Consider the following 16,627-nt stretch of genomic DNA (forward strand, 5'->3'; position numbering starts at 1 on the left):
CAATGAATGAGGGTATGTTATCGTAGAATGCGGTGGTGAAATTGCAACAACATTGAAAAGTCGAAAGATTCGTTCGGCACCCTTCCAGATATCTTGAGCCGGTACATGGCGAATTTAGGCGTACGCCAGTATGCATCCCCAGCAGGCACGCGGCAAGAGAGATTTCCAGCTGGGTGTGCCTAACTGCTGTTTGTTTATCTCCTGGTGTTGGGTGATCGCGCCTGCTTTTTGCCAAACTGTCCCGTGCGTAAACAATTACTACTCGTATAGCTGATCAATCAACATACATATCAACTTTTCTCCTCTAACATAGCTCATCTCACATACATCAGCTTGACACTCGAGAGAACATCCAGTCATGTCCACCCAACCTTTGGCGCAGATGATGGGCGGTCTTTCCCTCGGTGCAGGCGGTGGACCACCCTCACCTTCACCTGTTGGTCGGTCACATAACAATAACAATCAATCCTCTTCGCAGAACAGATTACCTCCCGTCTTGAAGAAATACATGAACCCCGGGCTGGTTCGACCTCCCAATACAGGCCTATCATCTTCGTCAAGTACGAATAACAACTATGGTGAATCTCAGAGAGGTCCCTTGATGAAATTAGCAGGTATCAATATTCCAGTATCTACAAAACAGACCAACTCTCCAGCAGGGAAGTTGAAACAACATACTGCACATGGGTTACATGGACCGGTACATTCCACTTCCTCCAGGGCATTGTCAAGCTCGATCAATCCCAATATACCTAAATATCAAAGTAGTACCACTCAGACGACGTCTAGTAAAGGAATGGAATTGGGTAAATACGATGGAGGACTGGAAGCTGATGTAGAAGATAAAGAGGTGGTCACGGGAGAGTCAGCTAAGCTACTGGAAATGGATAGTGGAAGGTGAGTCATATAAGATTCAACAAAGCTGGGTGGTTTGATCTAATTTGATTTTATCTGGTACACAGCGCAGGTATACCGTTGTCTCTACCACAATTTCAGATTGGTCGACCATTGGGTAAAGGTAAATTTGGGAGAGTCTACTTGGCAAGGACAAAGGCCCCACCACATTTCATCGTCGCTTTGAAATGTTTACACAAATCGGAGATCGTACAAGGGAAAGTCGAGAAACAAGTCAGAAGGGAAATTGAGATTCAACAAAACCTCAGGTGAGTCACGTAGTACCTCTATCAGATTATCTCATATCACTTTGTGATCAGATGAGCTGACAGATCATGTTGTTGTGGACAGACACCCAAATATCCTTCGGCTATATGGGTATTTCCATGACTCCAAGCGGATTTTCCTAGTATTAGAATTCGCAATGAAAGGTGAACTGTACAAACAGTTGAGTAAATATGGGAGATTCGATGAAAAGAAAAGTAGTAGAGTGAGCTTACCTCCTTGACTGTGGGACATGAAACAAGCTAACGGATTTCACTTGTCCGATAGTACATTGCTCAAATGGCAGATGCGTTATCGTATCTACACAAGAAACACGTCATGCACAGGGATATCAAACCTGAGAATCTATTGATCGGGCTGAAAGGGGAGTTGAAAATCGCTGATTTTGGTTGGAGTGTGGTATGTACCATGTTCTTACTTTGCAACTTGAGATCGAATGTATGATCAAAGCTTACATGATTGTTTTTGTCACAGCACGCCCCGTCAAACCGGCGAAACACGCTATGTGGTACTTTAGACTACTTACCACCCGAAATGATTGAGGGTAAAGAACATACCGCTCAAGTAGATCTATGGGCATTGGGTGTGCTGTGTTATGAATTCTTAGTTGGAAGTCCACCTTTCGAAGTGAGTAACAAGCCTGAACGAGAAGATAGCGTGACTTAGGGTGCAAAAATAGGATCATGCGGGACATCAAGCTACATATAGAAGAATAAGAAATATAGACTTGCATATACCAGAGAGTGTTTCTCCGGAAGCTGCTGATTTGATCACAAGGGTGAGTGAGATTGAGTCGCGTCAGTGGGAGAATACTGACTAGCCCGATATGTATTAGCTACTTCGATACAACCCCGAAGATCGATTACCTCTTTCCGAAGTATTGGTACACCCTTGGATACTGAAATATCAGAAGAAGAGATCAACAGGTGGAGTCAGGGAATCATAGATGGTCAACTTCACTTACGGGTGGTTTTGGTGAATTGGACGTGTCGTGTCGGATTTTGGAGGTGTGATCGATTTATGCGAGCTAATCTTACCCTTTTGTTTTCTTTACTATCTAATCATTTGCTATTGGTACTCTGTATTTATTCCTCTGCATGATCATGGATCTTTTCACATTTTTGCCCATACCCGATGATATTTCCCGCTTGTGAATCACTAACAAGCAATAAACAATCTCACTGTTGCTTATCGAATTCATTCTAATTTCGTAACGGTATTTGATATTGATCGTTCTTACAAAAAGGCTAAATTACCCGGTTCACAATCTGCTCTCTCACCTCGAAGTCTAAATCAACATCGTAATGATCCCAATCCTCTTTATCCATCGACTTGGCATCTTTTGCATCCATCATCCTATACTCCAACGTGCCGCTGATCAAACCTGCCAAATCTACCGGTCTATCGCGGGACGATACATATCGTACACCCTCCTTGCGGTCAGAATATGATTCGGAGTATGCATACCAACTTGATGAGACCGACAGTTCCCTTGTGATCGCTTTTCTGTCGTATATCTCCAGTCCCTTTATACCTCGTTCAAGACCTTCGGAGTGAAACCAGTATAATCCAGGGGCGATATCCGTACCCGCCACCAGAGTCCTTTTGGGGATTATACTTGCGCTCATTACAGCTTTACCGACAGGTACTTCTTTACCATTTCGGATGGTATACATTGTTCCGCTTAATGGCAGGGTGATCCATGGTTTACCTTGATAGCTTGTGACTTCTGTCGATCCATCACGACTTTGAATAATGTCGCTGCTCACGTCGACTATAAGATTTCCCTCTGACCACAATCCACTATGTGTTTCGGGATCGCTAGTGGATGGGGAGTGTTCGGCAAGGCGAACATCAGGGCCTTTGTCTGATGTCAGAGCGTCGATTAAGGTGAAATTGACGGAAGAGCCGGAAGGACGGAACTGACATTTACCAAGGAACGTTCGATTGCGATTGGAAATGGATGGAGCATTTGATGGTACTGTAGCTGCTATTCACATGGACTAATATTAGAAAGCAAGACACCATTATTATTTTCACAAGAGAGAGATTGAAAAGGATCTCACCGTCCATACGAGTAGTTTGATAAGGATTTGACATGGTACACTTGCACTTCTAGGGTGTTGAGAAATAGTGAATCAGGGAATCATGTTCATATTTATGCAGTCCTGCTCGTTCACTGGATGTCGGCAGTCAGTGAGGATCCTTTGAGTCGGAGCTGTGGCTTACGTCATGCAGCGGGTCACACAATGCATCCTGACACGACGGATCATGACAAGGGAGAGTGGGTGGGTGAAGGTTTGTTTCTCTTGAAATATACAGTATTTTTATCTTCAAAGAAACCATAATGTATAATATCACCATTTTACGGTATCACGTTTGAATTTCTCTCTTCAAACAGGGAGAAGTATAAGCTCATACATACTGCAACTCGCACGTCAACACTTGTAAGTGTTAGACAGATTCATGAAAGTACGGTCAAGTGAACATCAGTCAAGTCGAGCGAAGCAAATCAATTCTCGACGATCTCATAATTCAAATCAATCTCATCAACTTGTCTGATTCTCTGTCGATTCGTTTTCCGACCGCTTATACCATCCGTGTCGTCGACCTCAGTACCTTGGGATGCTGAGAACTGTCCCACGATCAGCCCATGCAGTTGTACCGGTTCTTCTCTTGCAGGTTCATACTCTTACCCACCACCGTCAACTTTGGAATTATAAAATCCGTTCCACTCGGAGGCACGCGATAGAATCTTGTCGATTTCATAGTACTCATACTCATCCAATTCTTCAATTGCTTTGTCCAGACCGTTACTGTTGACCCAATGATAACCCTCTACAAGATCATTGACATCAAGTAGAGTCCTCTTGGAGACTATACTGATGTCCTTGTGGGCCCTCCCCATGTAAATATTGGAACCGTCTTGGGATTCAGCGTACATTCCCCCTCTAACATGTTTGGTATCCCAACTCAAGCCTTGATAACTTTTCACTGTCTTGTTGGTACTATCGGACACTGGTCCAGTCTCGTCGTTCATCGTGATGAGTAAATTCCCCCCGGACCAGATCCCATCATGGTTTTTTGGTCCAAGATTGACATCCGGTCCTTCATCAGCTGTGAGAGCGTCCCGGAGGGTGAAGTAGGAGGATTGAACATCTGGCAGGAATCGACATCTCCCGATTAGGGTTCGATGAGTGGATTGGGTGTCTGATGATGACGGATTGGATTGATTGGCTGCCAATATTCCGTTCAAATCATCTGTCAGTCGAATCCGGTGAGGTGTACCGTGAAAGTTCAAAAGGGAGCTTGTACTTACCATTTGATGGTCTTAACTCGGGCATTTCTATCATTTATAGCAATACACAGATCGCCAGACTGAGCGCTTTTGGTAGATTAGTGTATCTATATGATTCTGGGGTAGACTATTAGCCTCACTCAGATATATGGAAAATCTATGTAGTGAGCGCAGATGTCAGTGTCTTCTGGTCTAAACCTTTTTTCTACGAAAATCATTTGCTGTCATTCGAAGAAAGTGACCATGTATTCATTTGAAAGGTAGGCTGCGAGATGAAAGGAAGATTGTCCTTCTGAGCTGCTTCTCTGTCACTTCATTGTGATGTACAGCCGTTCTCCGTATCGTACAGTATGTGCCGTAACGCCTCAAGAGAAGATTGGCCCGGTTACTGTTGTAGCCTGCATCATCTTTCCATGCTGATGTCGTCATGCCATCATTCGACTCGCATTCATCTGTTCTTCCTTTCAATCTGTCTTTACCACATATGCAGTTTATTACGAAAGTGGAAAACTCTACATGAGCCCAACCTATCAGAAATAGAGGTCTTGGTGCGAGATTAGAGAGACATCTTATGGATTCATCACTATCTATTGAAGTCATTTTCACGGTATGGCCCCTGAGTCTTATTCAGAGCCCAGTGCACCTGCGAGTCGAATCTGTGGGTCAAACCTTCTGTACCGAGATGAGGAATGTGTCTGATCCGATGAGACAAGGTGTGAGGTGAAATATCCATCACAATATCTATTGAATCACCATCAAAGCCTGCACATGTCAAATGTGAAAGACGATACGCTATCAATGTGCATATTAATTTCGGATGGGTGAAGCAAGTTTGAAACTCAATCGTCAACTCCTTTCTGCACGCAATCATCTTGTGCCACTACCATGAAAATGCCACCTCCACTTGTAGTTTTGCTTCCGTCCTCCATCATCTCAAAAAGTCCAACATCCGTCAGTCCATCGATGACTTTCTTTGTATATTTTTGAAAGCGAATACTGCGTCTTACCCGCTTCCATCCTACATACCCTAGCCCCCGGCACCTACATTGAAAGCAATTAAAGACAAGCCTTGCAAAAATGTCGTTCTTATTTGGTGGTGGTAGTACGTTTTTGGCCCCTGCTTCACTACGCTTCAGAGCCTTCCCTTGCCTGACGTACTTGAAATCATGTAAATAGACCGATCAGTTGAAGGGTCCGTCGATCCTGCTAAGATAGAAATGGCCGTTGCTGAACTAGGTGAGCTATTCATTTCTTGTGCTATCTGAGAATTGGTTAAGCTGACGATGTGCGTTACCTAGATATGATCACCGACGTCTTGTAGGTCGAGTCGCTCCTCCGCCGTCAAATCACGGTATCTTCGTATATGGCTTGCTGACCTCATGTCGTTTATAGTAACCGACTCGTCAACTCATGTCACACCAAATGTATTTCCCAGACACCAAACAACCATCGATACGTAGAAGGTGATTTGTTGAAGGGAGAAAGTGTGTGTATTGACAGGTGTACTGCTAAATTCTTCGAGGTGAGTCTGCTCTCGACCTGCTGCAATAGTCACGGAATGTGTGTACGATTCGAAGTCTGAGGGCATTCGGTGGTGTGTGAGGGATTATCCGGGGGAAGGCTGGAGTGTCCTGAAGAATTGGATGGTCAACAGGACGGAAAATTGCGGAGGGATGAAATTAATCCAAAAATCGGAGGCAGAGAGAAACAAAATGGCCTGAATTGACATGGCGATCTTTCATTTATGACCAACACTGACTATGCTCGGTATTTTACTCAGGTCAACAAGAAAGTAGGAGAGAGGATGTCAGCAATGGGAAGTGCAGCTCAAGCCACCGGTACTTTCGGTCGATAAATCACAACATCCATTCTCCCTTGTTCAACGAGGCATCAACTATCAAACATATATATAATGTATCATATGCAGGATATACAACTTCTCACATCGCGATCATAAAAGTACAACAGATCGAACCCGAAATAGAGATGTGATGATCAAGCGAGCGAAGATATGTTGCGTTATGGGTGTTATTGGTTAAAGCCGGCAGATACCCTCTTTAGTACACAGTCGACTCCTGTTCGTGAACAATGAAAGTACAGGCGCTCCCCTCTCATAGTTGTGAGCTTGTCTACATTGCTAAGCAGCCATGGCGACTCTCTCTTCCTTCCGTTCGGCTTGTCGAGCTAGAGCCAGAGGAGGTCAGTGATCGTCCGTCGATCCAGAGAATGTACGGATGCAAGCGTGCAATGAAACTTACCCTCGGCTGCTGGTTGAGCCGTGGTAGGCTCTTCCACCGGTGCATCTGGCAAAGAGACGGGCTGTTGATCCGGTACAGACGGTATAGCAGGCTGCGATGAGAATGAGCTTGCCATCAGCCTATATCGCTATTTGAGAGGTCAGAAAACACGTAGGGAGACTCACCAAAGCCTCTTGCTGCAACCGTTCCAGCTCTTCTTGGACTGCTTCCTCCTCCTCAGGTGACATACGAGACATGAGGGCCTCGTCGATTTCCTAGACACATTACAAACAATCAGCCGGGTCGAACAAAGTCTTATGCAACACAGCGTGTTCTAGACTTACACGCTGATATTCCACACCTTCTCTAGTCTGGTCCATCAATTTCTCCACTCTCTCTAGCGACATCTCCGCATGTAATTGTTTCAGAACATCTGCACCCATTTCAAGTTCATGCATGACTGTGTTCTGTATCTGTGTGAACTCAATCGTGCTGACCTGTAGAACCGCAGTATCTTCTGGTCAGCCAATCGTATATCGTGGGCTCGAAGATAGCTCACTAGTTCTTGTAAAGTCAACAATTGAGCATCCGTTTTGGCAAGCAGCTGTTCTTGGTACTTTCGTTGTCTGAGCGCAGTCAAAGCTCGTGTCTACAATGACACATCATCAGCTCCGTTCGCATGAGTGAGTATAATAACATACCTTGTTACCCGCATTCAGAGCTTCTCTAGCTATTTCCTGCTCTCGGTTCAACACCACTTGCAACTACAATCTCTATAAGCTTGACCGAGCAAAGCTGCGAGATGATAGCTTACCCTCTTTTGATACTGCTTCATCTTATCCCTCTGCAACTTTAGACTACGATCCCGTGTAAGCTGATTATCCAGTACTCATAAGCCCACTCACTCGAGAATGGCTCGGTCCTGAGCTGTTATCTTGGGTCCTGGTTGGGCCATACCCATCTTGATCAAAGCTGCTTGAAAGTATCCCATCTTGCTATGGATCTGTCCTCTCTTTCGTACACTATCTAGGTTGATGCATGGATGTAAGATGCAATAAATGGGATAATTAAGAAAGAAAAGATGTAGATATCTGATGATATGACGTTCTCGGTAATACCCGCCAAGAAACCACCTACTTCCAGCTGTGGAACGGACAGTCGATCGCGTTCATCATCTCTTTCACCCCCCTCCATTCACTCAACTCACCCACAAGCGATTTCTATACCATCGCTATTCGCTGTCGTCTAGGTCTCATGGATCCTGCACCATGTTCGGTACCTCTCTCCAAGACAGACTGAACGCAGCAGTCAAGACACTCGAAGCTACCGGCTCACAACTACAAGCTCGTGCTCTAAGCGTCAATGCCAACAACAACCAGAACGTCAGTACATCATCACCTAAGGAAATTCCTAGTCGGTCTGCATCTCCCTCAGTCACCAAGTCACCCATACCTCCCACGTCGCCTTTAGCTACTGCCGGCACGATCACAGAGAAGAATGGCGATAATGTATCGCCTACCAAGTCCACAGGAGGAAGTGGATCAATAGCAGCTGGAAGTTATGTTGGATCTACTGCGCATTTGGCTGAGAACGCTTTATCTGGACTGAGAAAGAGTTTCCACTTCGGTAATAGGAGTTCTCAAGATCTTACCAACAAAGCCACTGCTACCAGTAGTAACGTAGTAGGAGGATCAGGATCCAGTCCACAAGAATTGAAGGACATCACTTCTCCCACTTGTTCACCTTCTCTAGCTGGACCTTCAACCTCAAGACCATCTTCACCCAATCCCAGACTCCTACCCACTTCCACCTTTACATTGGGGTCTAACCCACCTTCGCGGGCAGTGACACCGACACCTACATTAGGTCCGGCTCGCAGAGGTTCTAAATTAGCTTTGGATCCCGTTATCCCTCTACCACCTCCCAATCCCTCTGATCCAGCTACGTATCCTCTGCCTCCTTCACCTACCTTATCAGCTTCCGAGAACCTCACGACCCCTTCAACGGGATTTTCAGATCCATTAGGGGCATCTCCGATCATTCAGGCGAGTGCGGATCAGGACGTACCGAAATTGGGATTACAGGAAGCTACGCCTGATACCGAGAAGAAGGAAGGGGTAGTGGGGCTGGGTGTAGATGGACTGGACACGGATAAAGTGGAAGTTCAGATAACGACTAGTGCAGAAGGGGATGCTGAAGATGTGGAGAAGCCAGTGATCGAGCTGTCAGGGGAGGAAATCAAGAAATTGGCTGATTCGGAAAGACGATATGAAGGTAAAGCTCAAATCTCTTTGATCTTCAAAATTATCTGTGGAGGGTCACTGATATATAGTTGTGGTTTGTATAGACCTCTCACAACGATTTACAACCTTGCTCACGCAGACGCATAAAGCTAATCAAGTCTTGAAAGAGCTTACACCACTAGAAGGAGGAATAGCAGATCATGAAGCACTGGAAGGATGGGTCAGGATGGTCACTGGGAAATTGGATATGATCACAGCTGAGATGAAAAGATTACAGGATAAATTGACTCGTAAGTAATGTATGACTCACTCCGTTAACCTTCGATCATATGGCTGATCCGATCGGCGTTGACATTAGTACAAGATACTCGGATGGAGGAGCTGCGCGATACACATCGTTTGGAAGGATCTTCGCAAACTGATCTGATAACCAAGCTGCGCAGTGAATTATCAGAAGCTCAAGAGAAGGTGAAAACTGCCTCGACGGATAATAGCACGATTACTCAGCTTAAGGCGGATTTGGCCAAAGCTCAAACTCAAGCCAAAGAAGAGGAAGAGAAACGTACCAAGGCTATATCTTTGTTAAAGACGGTGAGGTTGAAATTGGTCAAAGTAGAAAAGGAGAAAGAGGAGATAGAGAGGGACCGTGCCGAGGAGAGAGCCGAAAGAGCAAAGGCATCTGAGGAAGTTGAGAGAGTCAAAGGTGAAAAAGAAAGAGAGGTGACTAGTTTAAGAAAAGGCTTCGAAAGGGAACTGAATGGACAGAAGGAAAAATATGAGAAAGATATGGCTAGTAAGAAAGCTAACTGGGAATTGGAGATGATCACCACGAAAGCATCACATGCTAAAGAATTGTCAGCGAAGACTACCAAGGTAAATGGGTTAGAAGCGATAGTGAAAGAGTTGAATGTGAATAAACAAAAGACATTTGAAGATCTACAAGCTAAACAGGCCGAAGCTGAATCAGCTAAATCTGAGATGGAGTTGTCGTCTACCAGAACGAAGGAATTGGAATTCCAACTTCGCGAAGCTAATGAACGAATTGCCCTATTGGAAGATTCTTCTTCGTCCAACCAAAGGAATCAACTGGGCTTGGGGTTACCTAATGGCAGTCCATCTGGATCACCAATGGGAAGTAGAAGGAATTCCACATCGAACAAAAGCACTGGAGGAGTGGACATACAGAAATTGTTATCTGAAGCAGAAGCTAAATCAGAATCCAAATTATCAGATCTGAGATTCAAAATCAAGTCGTTGGAATTGGAACGAAATGAGATTGAAGAGGAGTGGTCGGTCAAATTGCAAGAGAGAATAAGAGAGTTGGAGAAATTGAGAAGACAGATACAGGAAAAGGATATGGAAGTTAATGATACCCTTAGGGGATTGCAGGAGAGGGAAAGTAAGATTCAAGATGGTGAAGAACGAGTTAAATCCTTGGAGAAGGAATTGATCAAATTAAAGGGGAAATTGGAACAGGGTAAAGGTGATATACAAGTTGCTGTCGAGGCTGAGGTGAGTGAATCTCACCACCGCGTTGATACCATCTGTCCATGTGATACTTCTCATCATACCTGAATCAAAGAACCTGTCACTTGCATTAGAAGCTAACCAATGTAATCCACGTGCATCACAGCGCTCAGCAAGAGACGAGATCTCCTCTCTTCAAACTCAGATGCACACAGTCCAGACCCAATTGGACGAATCCAGGAACCATATCACCCAGTTGAAAAGTACCAACAGAACCCTCCGAGACGAAATGAGGAAATTACAATCGTCCGTTCAACTAATGGAGAGACAGAGAAATCCCGGTGTAGGATATTGGTCGGGAACAGCTCAAGGTGGTTCAACTATCAATCCTAGATCCGGTGTACCTTCGCCTAGTCCGACACCCACACCTGTGTCTGTGTCGGGATCGATAGGAAGTCCGACTCAGAGCGAGAGTAGAAACAGTTTAGAAAGTAATAATACGAGAACCGGTGCGCCGGGTACACCCACAACATTGCAGACTGCTTCGACGGCTTTGCCGAGTGGGCATGGAGAGGTGAAACAGCAGGATGAAGAGGAAGTGAATTTGGAAGTGAGTAAATGCTTCGTTCGTGATTACTTTCCCTCAGTACTTGGGAAAGAGTTCCTGGCTTCCTGCTAATTCACATTTTCACCTGTTAGTACCTTCGAAATGTGATTTTACAATTCTTAGAACATAAAGAGATGAGACCGAATCTGGTCAGAGTCATGTCTGTGATCTTGAGGTTCACACCTCAGGAATTAAGGAGGTTGAATGCGAAACTGCAAAGTTAAACTAGGTCATCCCTTGAGTGGAACCATTGTTGTATATAGAAATGACACAGATAGACTATCTCCTTGATAGCTGATCAAGCAAAGGATTTCATATATATATGCATAATATACAAATCGTCAAAGTAAGTATTGTAGGGTCGCGCGGATGGATGTAGAAGATGGTCGATCACCGGCAATCAGCGGTCAGATAATCAACTAGATAAATCATATATATATATGCTTATATATCACTATAACCCCCACCTCATAGCTAAACTACTACCTACTACACTAACACTACTCAAAGCCATTAACACAGCACTCCAGACGGGTGTTAACCTAATTCCATGTATACCGTAAAACACCCCAGCGGCGAATGGTAAACAAACTACGTTGAATAATAATGCCCAGAGGAGATTGAGTTTTTGTCGAAGGATGATCTTCTTCGAAATGTGGATGAGGGTCAAGATGGAGGGAAGTGATGATGAGAGTAAGACAAAGTCTATACATCCATACAATCAGTTAGTCATGAGTGTATATGCCGATCCTGGTAAGGATGAATGGACTCACCTGCACTAGCTAGGGTAGCTTGAGAACCATGACCCATCGCACAGCTTACATCTGCCGCGGCGAGAGCTACAGAATCGTTGAGACCGTCTGCAAGATGCAATAGATCGATAATCCAATTCAAATTAGCTTCATGACCAGGAATTATACAAGCGATAGGAAGAAAGTTGAAATGAGCGACTTACCCCCTACAAACATCACCAATCCTTTGCCATCCCCATTCTCGCCCTCTTTCAGATCCCTTTGCATCCCCCTTATAACCTCTGCTTTCCCCTCAGGTCCCACGCCACCTTTAACTTCCCCTTTCTCCAGTCCAAGCATCTTGCCTACAGCCAATGCAGTCGACTGATTGTCTCCACTCAACATCGATACCTGTATACCCCTTTCTTTGAGCGACTTGATAAGGTCCGCAGAAGTCTCTCGAGGTGGATCAGATAGCGAAAAGATAGCTGATAGCTTGTACCTTTCCTCCGATGCAATTTGAGATGCAATGGCAACTACAGATTTAGCTTGATTGGACCATTTCTCCACTAATGATTGATGGGCCGTATCCATTATCACGGCATGATCCGCCATATGCGCTACGTTGCCTATGAGTAAGTTGATCGTCTGATTGTCAATTTTGACGATGGCTTTCAACCCTCTCCCAGCGATTTCCTTGGTCTCAAGCACCTCAACGTGATTGATCGAAATTTTATTTTGCTTCTCGTCGTCCAGCGTATTCGATCCGGAAGCAGCCTGTTCCTTCTCAAGGTATTCCACGAGACCAACAGCCAAAGGGTGCGTACTACCTCTCTCAACTTCTTTCGTCGCTTTCTTCACCCATTCTTTCTCTTTCTCATCTTTGATCATCCACTCTTCATCCGTTACTACACTTTTGCCAATAGTTAACGTACCAGTCTTATCGAATGCGATTCGTCTGATCCTCGTAGCAGCTAAGAAAGCCTCTCCACCTCCTGAAGCAAGTATTCCATTTTTGGCTGCGATACCATTACCCACAGCATTCGCACAAGGTACAGCCAGTCCAATCCCACACGGACAAGCAACTACCAAGGAGGCGATGGCGAATTCCAATGCGAAGAATACCCTTCCACCGGCTTTTCCTTCATCTTGATTATCTACCGTCTGGGTCAAAGCGAGGATCAACCAGATTGCCAGTACTAGCAGAGAGAAGTATACGATGACGGGGACAAAGTACCCTGTTAATTTCTCGGCCATCAATTCCAGAGGGGCCTTCCTCGCTGATGCGTCTGATACTGCCCGAATGATCTTCTCTAACATCGTATTTTCAGCCAGGTCGGTGACTTTCATGGTGATGGCGGAAGACAAGTTGACGGTACCGGTCAATACTTGATCATCGATTGATTTCTTGATTGGGAGTGATTCTCCAGTAAGCGAAGATTCGTCGAACGTCGTCTGACCTGATACGATGATGCCGTCTGTAGGAGGTAATGATCCAGGTGGAAGAAGGATAGTATCTCCAATTTCCAAGTGATCAACAGGAATGGTTCGTGTGATGCTTTGGCTAACAGCGGTGTTTTCGGATTCGGGAGTAGAAGTTGATGTGGTATCTTGACTTTTCTTTCTCTCCAAATCGTTATGGACTTCTGCGTCGTCCGATGTTGAGGGAGTCTCAACAAGTAGCGCTGTGTCAGGTCGCATCTTGCCCAATAGACTGACAGCATCGGTGGTTCGGCTCTTTGCGAATGCCTCGAGGGTCCGACCGAGAAGGATGAACATGATCAAGAATACGCAACTATCGAAATACGTTCCGACACTTTCGGTACCAGGCGAAGCACGAACATCCAGAATTAACATGGCGAGTGAAGCGAAGTATGATACGGTCGTCGAAAGTACTACAAGTAAATCTATAGCCAAGGCACATGTCAGCTTGCCCTTGTTCTCGGAAACGGTAGACTACCAGCTGTACTCACCCATACTGCCAAAGGAGACCAGCGTCTTCCAACCCAAAGGTCTAGGTGGCAGCCTACGCATACTCTTCGTTCTCAAAGCTGAAGGCATTAATCGACGTAAATGGGGCCATATAGATGCGAAAGCACGCTTGTAGAATATTCTGTATAAAATGAATACGATCAGTTGTATTCCGATTAGTTAGTGGATAGATTTTGCTCACCTTCCCACCCCGAATTGAACCACCGAAGCCAGCGGCCAAAGTATCACTGTGCCCATATTTGCTGCTCCCCAGACTGGTTCCATCATTTTCATCTCGAATGGATTATGGTTAGGAAGGAGTATCATCGATACTATTGCACTGTCCCACACGCAACAAATTCAGCTGAATTTAGTGGTTCATCGATATGGAAGAATGAGGGGAAGCTCACATGATGAAAGTAGGAATAGCAAAGACAATCGCTACCGCACAATGACTAGCGAGTAGTATAACCTCCTTCTTCTGGATTTTCTTACTTCTCTCGCTCAAACTTTGAGTCTTGAGAATCTCCACTTCGAACTCCGGAGCGACATCCGAAATGCCCTCAATCAAATCTCTGATCGTAAGGGGGTGGTAAGGGTAATATGCAATGGTGGTTACTGGAGATTGTAAAGTGGTGGGTGTATAGGTTTCAATTCCGGTCAGAGAATCCAAATACGAGTTGACTTTTCTGACGCAGTCGTGACAGAACATTCCTTCGATCTTTAGTTGGACTGTCCTCAACTTCGGTCCCTCATCTTTTCCTTTCCCTTTCGCCAATGAAACAGAGAGCGGCTGGGAAGATGATAATTCCGCTCCATAGCCTACTTCCTCTATCATATCTTTTATTTGATCAGTAGTCATCTCAGAAGAATGTACAATTGTTCCAGCATTATTGAGTAAATCGATATTGATAGATTCTATACCTTCGTGATCTTGAAGAGCACGTGTGATAGCTCCAGTACATGATGCGCATGTCATTCCTTCAATTGAGAAAACGGATTTGAATGATTGCGACCCTTGTTCTTCTTCGTCTAAAGGTGTACCTTCTAGTTCTGATTTGATGACCTGAGCTTCGAATCCTATATCTTCAATCAAGTTTGCTACATCTTGAGGAGTGGTGAACGGCCGATGTCGTACGATCCCAGACGACCCAAGTAGATTGATATTCACCGAGATGATACCGGGAAGTGACTTGAGCGAAGAAGTGATCGAGTTGACACATGATGCACATGTCATACCTTCAATGGAGAGCGTTGTTTTGATCAAGCCAGCTTCATCATCCTTGTTGTTCTGAGTGGATGATATCCTATCATTTTCTAGAGGTAGATCTACACCTTGACTAGGTTGAGCTTCTTGTACCTGCCCAAGAGCGATATCATGACCTGCTAATTCATCTTGACAGATCTTGCAATGTTCCAGATGCTTCTTCTTTCTATCTTCCAACTTGTTCCTTTCCTTTCCTCTTTTGGTTTGGAACAGCAATCTTCCAATCCAACCGATTTCCTCGCCTTCACCGAAGCTATCAAGATATTTAGATCTTGAGGATCCATCGGATGATTCAGCAATTACGATGAACCCTCCTTCACCCCTTAACACCTTCAACGCTTCTTCTACGACTCTACCGATGGTCTTGGGCTTGCCATTCGATGACGAAGCGGTGTTATCCAGGTCGACGGAGAAAGTGACACTGTGAAGTAATAAAGAGGTGGAGACTGACTTGATAGACTGAATGGTGGATAAAAGTTGGTGGATCGTCTCGCAGCATGAGGTACAATGCATGTTCGAGATCAACAGAGTGATGGTGGGTAAAGAGGTCGGTAGAGTTGTTTCAGAAGTCATCTTGATTTCTCTATGGATGATATGAGTATATAGCGGTTAAGATTATTGGTTTGATATGTTATGGTGGCAAATTATCGAATGTTCATGAAGTGGAGGAGAGAAGTGTGATTATATATCTTGTTTCCATCCAGATGAGAGTATTTCGCCTGCATTCCCGTCAGCGTGAGATTGGCGGAGTACCTTGGCACATGAAGCTCAGTCCGACTGGATAGGAAGATGTTTTCCTCTTTGCATACAGCCATGAAGCACGAGTGAGAGCGAAAATGACTCATCCTCGGTACAAAGGACGTCTAGAGTAATGTAAAGTTCAGTCTGAGCACTTTTTGCGGAATGCCTCCACTTTGACAGGAAGTAACTTACTTGTATAGTCATCCCATTTTGGGGACTAGATGGTGGATGATCGGCCTTGACCGCTTTGAGCCTTCAGGGTACAGGAGGGACGTGCAGATCATACTCGTACCTCTCACCTCGAACGCGACTTGTTTTCTCCTTGTCTGTGCCATGCATGGTCCTATCTTCAAAAGGACGAAAACAAGGTCAAGCAAGCTTCGATGGAATGATACATGCCTTCGACCTCTGAAAACCCATATGAGGAGCAGAACACTTTGGTAGTCCTTGTAGAAGACCATGGACAGCCATCCCATCTTCCTCATGTCCTCTGTTCCCCTATCTAATCCAAAGTTATGGGAATCATGTAAAATTACGTTTCATTCCTACCCATGGGATGATCATCATCACTTGACTCTCGTGTCGAGGATCTTCCACCTGATTCATGTCCATCTCTTCTCATATCTTTTGAGGCGTACACATGAAAAAGCCTCTTTCATCTCATTATTCACTAGCCGAACCTTGCTACACCCCTTGAGGATGCATACGAAGAGACAGAAGGACGTGAATGATTTTACCATTGCAGGTAAGGTGTCACAAGTCGCGTCTTCTCCTTTTCAAGAAGGCTTTGAACGGGAGAAGGGTATTCACTCAACCCTCGTCTGACAATTTAGTGTGTGTTTGTACCATAGAAATTGAAATTCAAGTCGTACTTCATAGTAAAACA

General features: G+C 44.9%; 7 protein-coding genes across 7 annotated transcripts; 3 read left to right on the top strand and 4 right to left on the bottom strand.

The window, feature by feature from the left end:
* Nucleotides 1-358: 358 nt before the first annotated feature.
* Nucleotides 359-2,125, top strand: I203_102056 (uncharacterized protein; the record flags this gene model as incomplete). Its single annotated transcript, XM_019146560.1, has 7 exons — nt 359-897; nt 963-1,163; nt 1,246-1,384; nt 1,447-1,578; nt 1,654-1,806; nt 1,859-1,957; nt 2,015-2,125. 7 exons carry the CDS (start codon nt 359-361, stop codon nt 2,123-2,125), a joined length of 1,374 nt encoding a protein of 457 aa, XP_019004093.1.
* Nucleotides 2,126-2,426: 301 nt separating this feature from the next.
* I203_102057 (uncharacterized protein) lies at nt 2,427-3,279 on the bottom strand (the record flags this gene model as incomplete). The annotated part of the gene is made up of 2 exons (XM_019146561.1): nt 2,427-3,169; nt 3,246-3,279. 2 exons carry the CDS (start codon nt 3,277-3,279, stop codon nt 2,427-2,429), a joined length of 777 nt encoding a protein of 258 aa, XP_019004094.1.
* A 412-nt stretch (nt 3,280-3,691) lies between these two features.
* Nucleotides 3,692-4,523, bottom strand: I203_102058 (uncharacterized protein; the record flags this gene model as incomplete). The annotated part of the gene is made up of 3 exons (XM_065517014.1): nt 3,692-3,807; nt 3,880-4,440; nt 4,499-4,523. 3 exons carry the CDS (start codon nt 4,521-4,523, stop codon nt 3,692-3,694), a joined length of 702 nt encoding a protein of 233 aa, XP_065373832.1.
* A 1,031-nt stretch (nt 4,524-5,554) lies between these two features.
* I203_102059 (mitochondrial import inner membrane translocase subunit TIM10) lies at nt 5,555-6,332 on the top strand (the record flags this gene model as incomplete). Its single annotated transcript, XM_019146563.2, has 5 exons — nt 5,555-5,579; nt 5,654-5,713; nt 5,776-5,794; nt 5,870-5,999; nt 6,258-6,332. 5 exons carry the CDS (start codon nt 5,555-5,557, stop codon nt 6,330-6,332), a joined length of 309 nt encoding a protein of 102 aa, XP_019004096.2.
* A 282-nt stretch (nt 6,333-6,614) lies between these two features.
* Nucleotides 6,615-7,705, bottom strand: I203_102060 (uncharacterized protein; the record flags this gene model as incomplete). The annotated part of the gene is made up of 8 exons (XM_019146564.1): nt 6,615-6,661; nt 6,736-6,826; nt 6,900-6,989; nt 7,059-7,211; nt 7,274-7,363; nt 7,416-7,478; nt 7,529-7,571; nt 7,620-7,705. 8 exons carry the CDS (start codon nt 7,703-7,705, stop codon nt 6,615-6,617), a joined length of 663 nt encoding a protein of 220 aa, XP_019004097.1.
* A 277-nt stretch (nt 7,706-7,982) lies between these two features.
* On the top strand, nt 7,983-11,255 carry I203_102061 (uncharacterized protein; the record flags this gene model as incomplete). Its single annotated transcript, XM_065517015.1, has 5 exons — nt 7,983-8,988; nt 9,062-9,247; nt 9,316-10,469; nt 10,591-11,034; nt 11,124-11,255. 5 exons carry the CDS (start codon nt 7,983-7,985, stop codon nt 11,253-11,255), a joined length of 2,922 nt encoding a protein of 973 aa, XP_065373833.1.
* A 230-nt stretch (nt 11,256-11,485) lies between these two features.
* I203_102062 (uncharacterized protein) lies at nt 11,486-15,573 on the bottom strand (the record flags this gene model as incomplete). The annotated part of the gene is made up of 6 exons (XM_065517016.1): nt 11,486-11,736; nt 11,805-11,891; nt 11,987-13,669; nt 13,736-13,875; nt 13,936-14,073; nt 14,144-15,573. 6 exons carry the CDS (start codon nt 15,571-15,573, stop codon nt 11,486-11,488), a joined length of 3,729 nt encoding a protein of 1,242 aa, XP_065373834.1.
* Between the last annotated feature and the right edge of the window lie 1,054 nt (nt 15,574-16,627).

The sequence above is a fragment of the Kwoniella mangroviensis genome (assembly GCF_000507465.2).
Source record: "Kwoniella mangroviensis CBS 8507 chromosome 1 map unlocalized Ctg01, whole genome shotgun sequence".
Lineage (NCBI taxonomy): Eukaryota > Fungi > Basidiomycota > Tremellomycetes > Tremellales > Cryptococcaceae > Kwoniella > Kwoniella mangrovensis.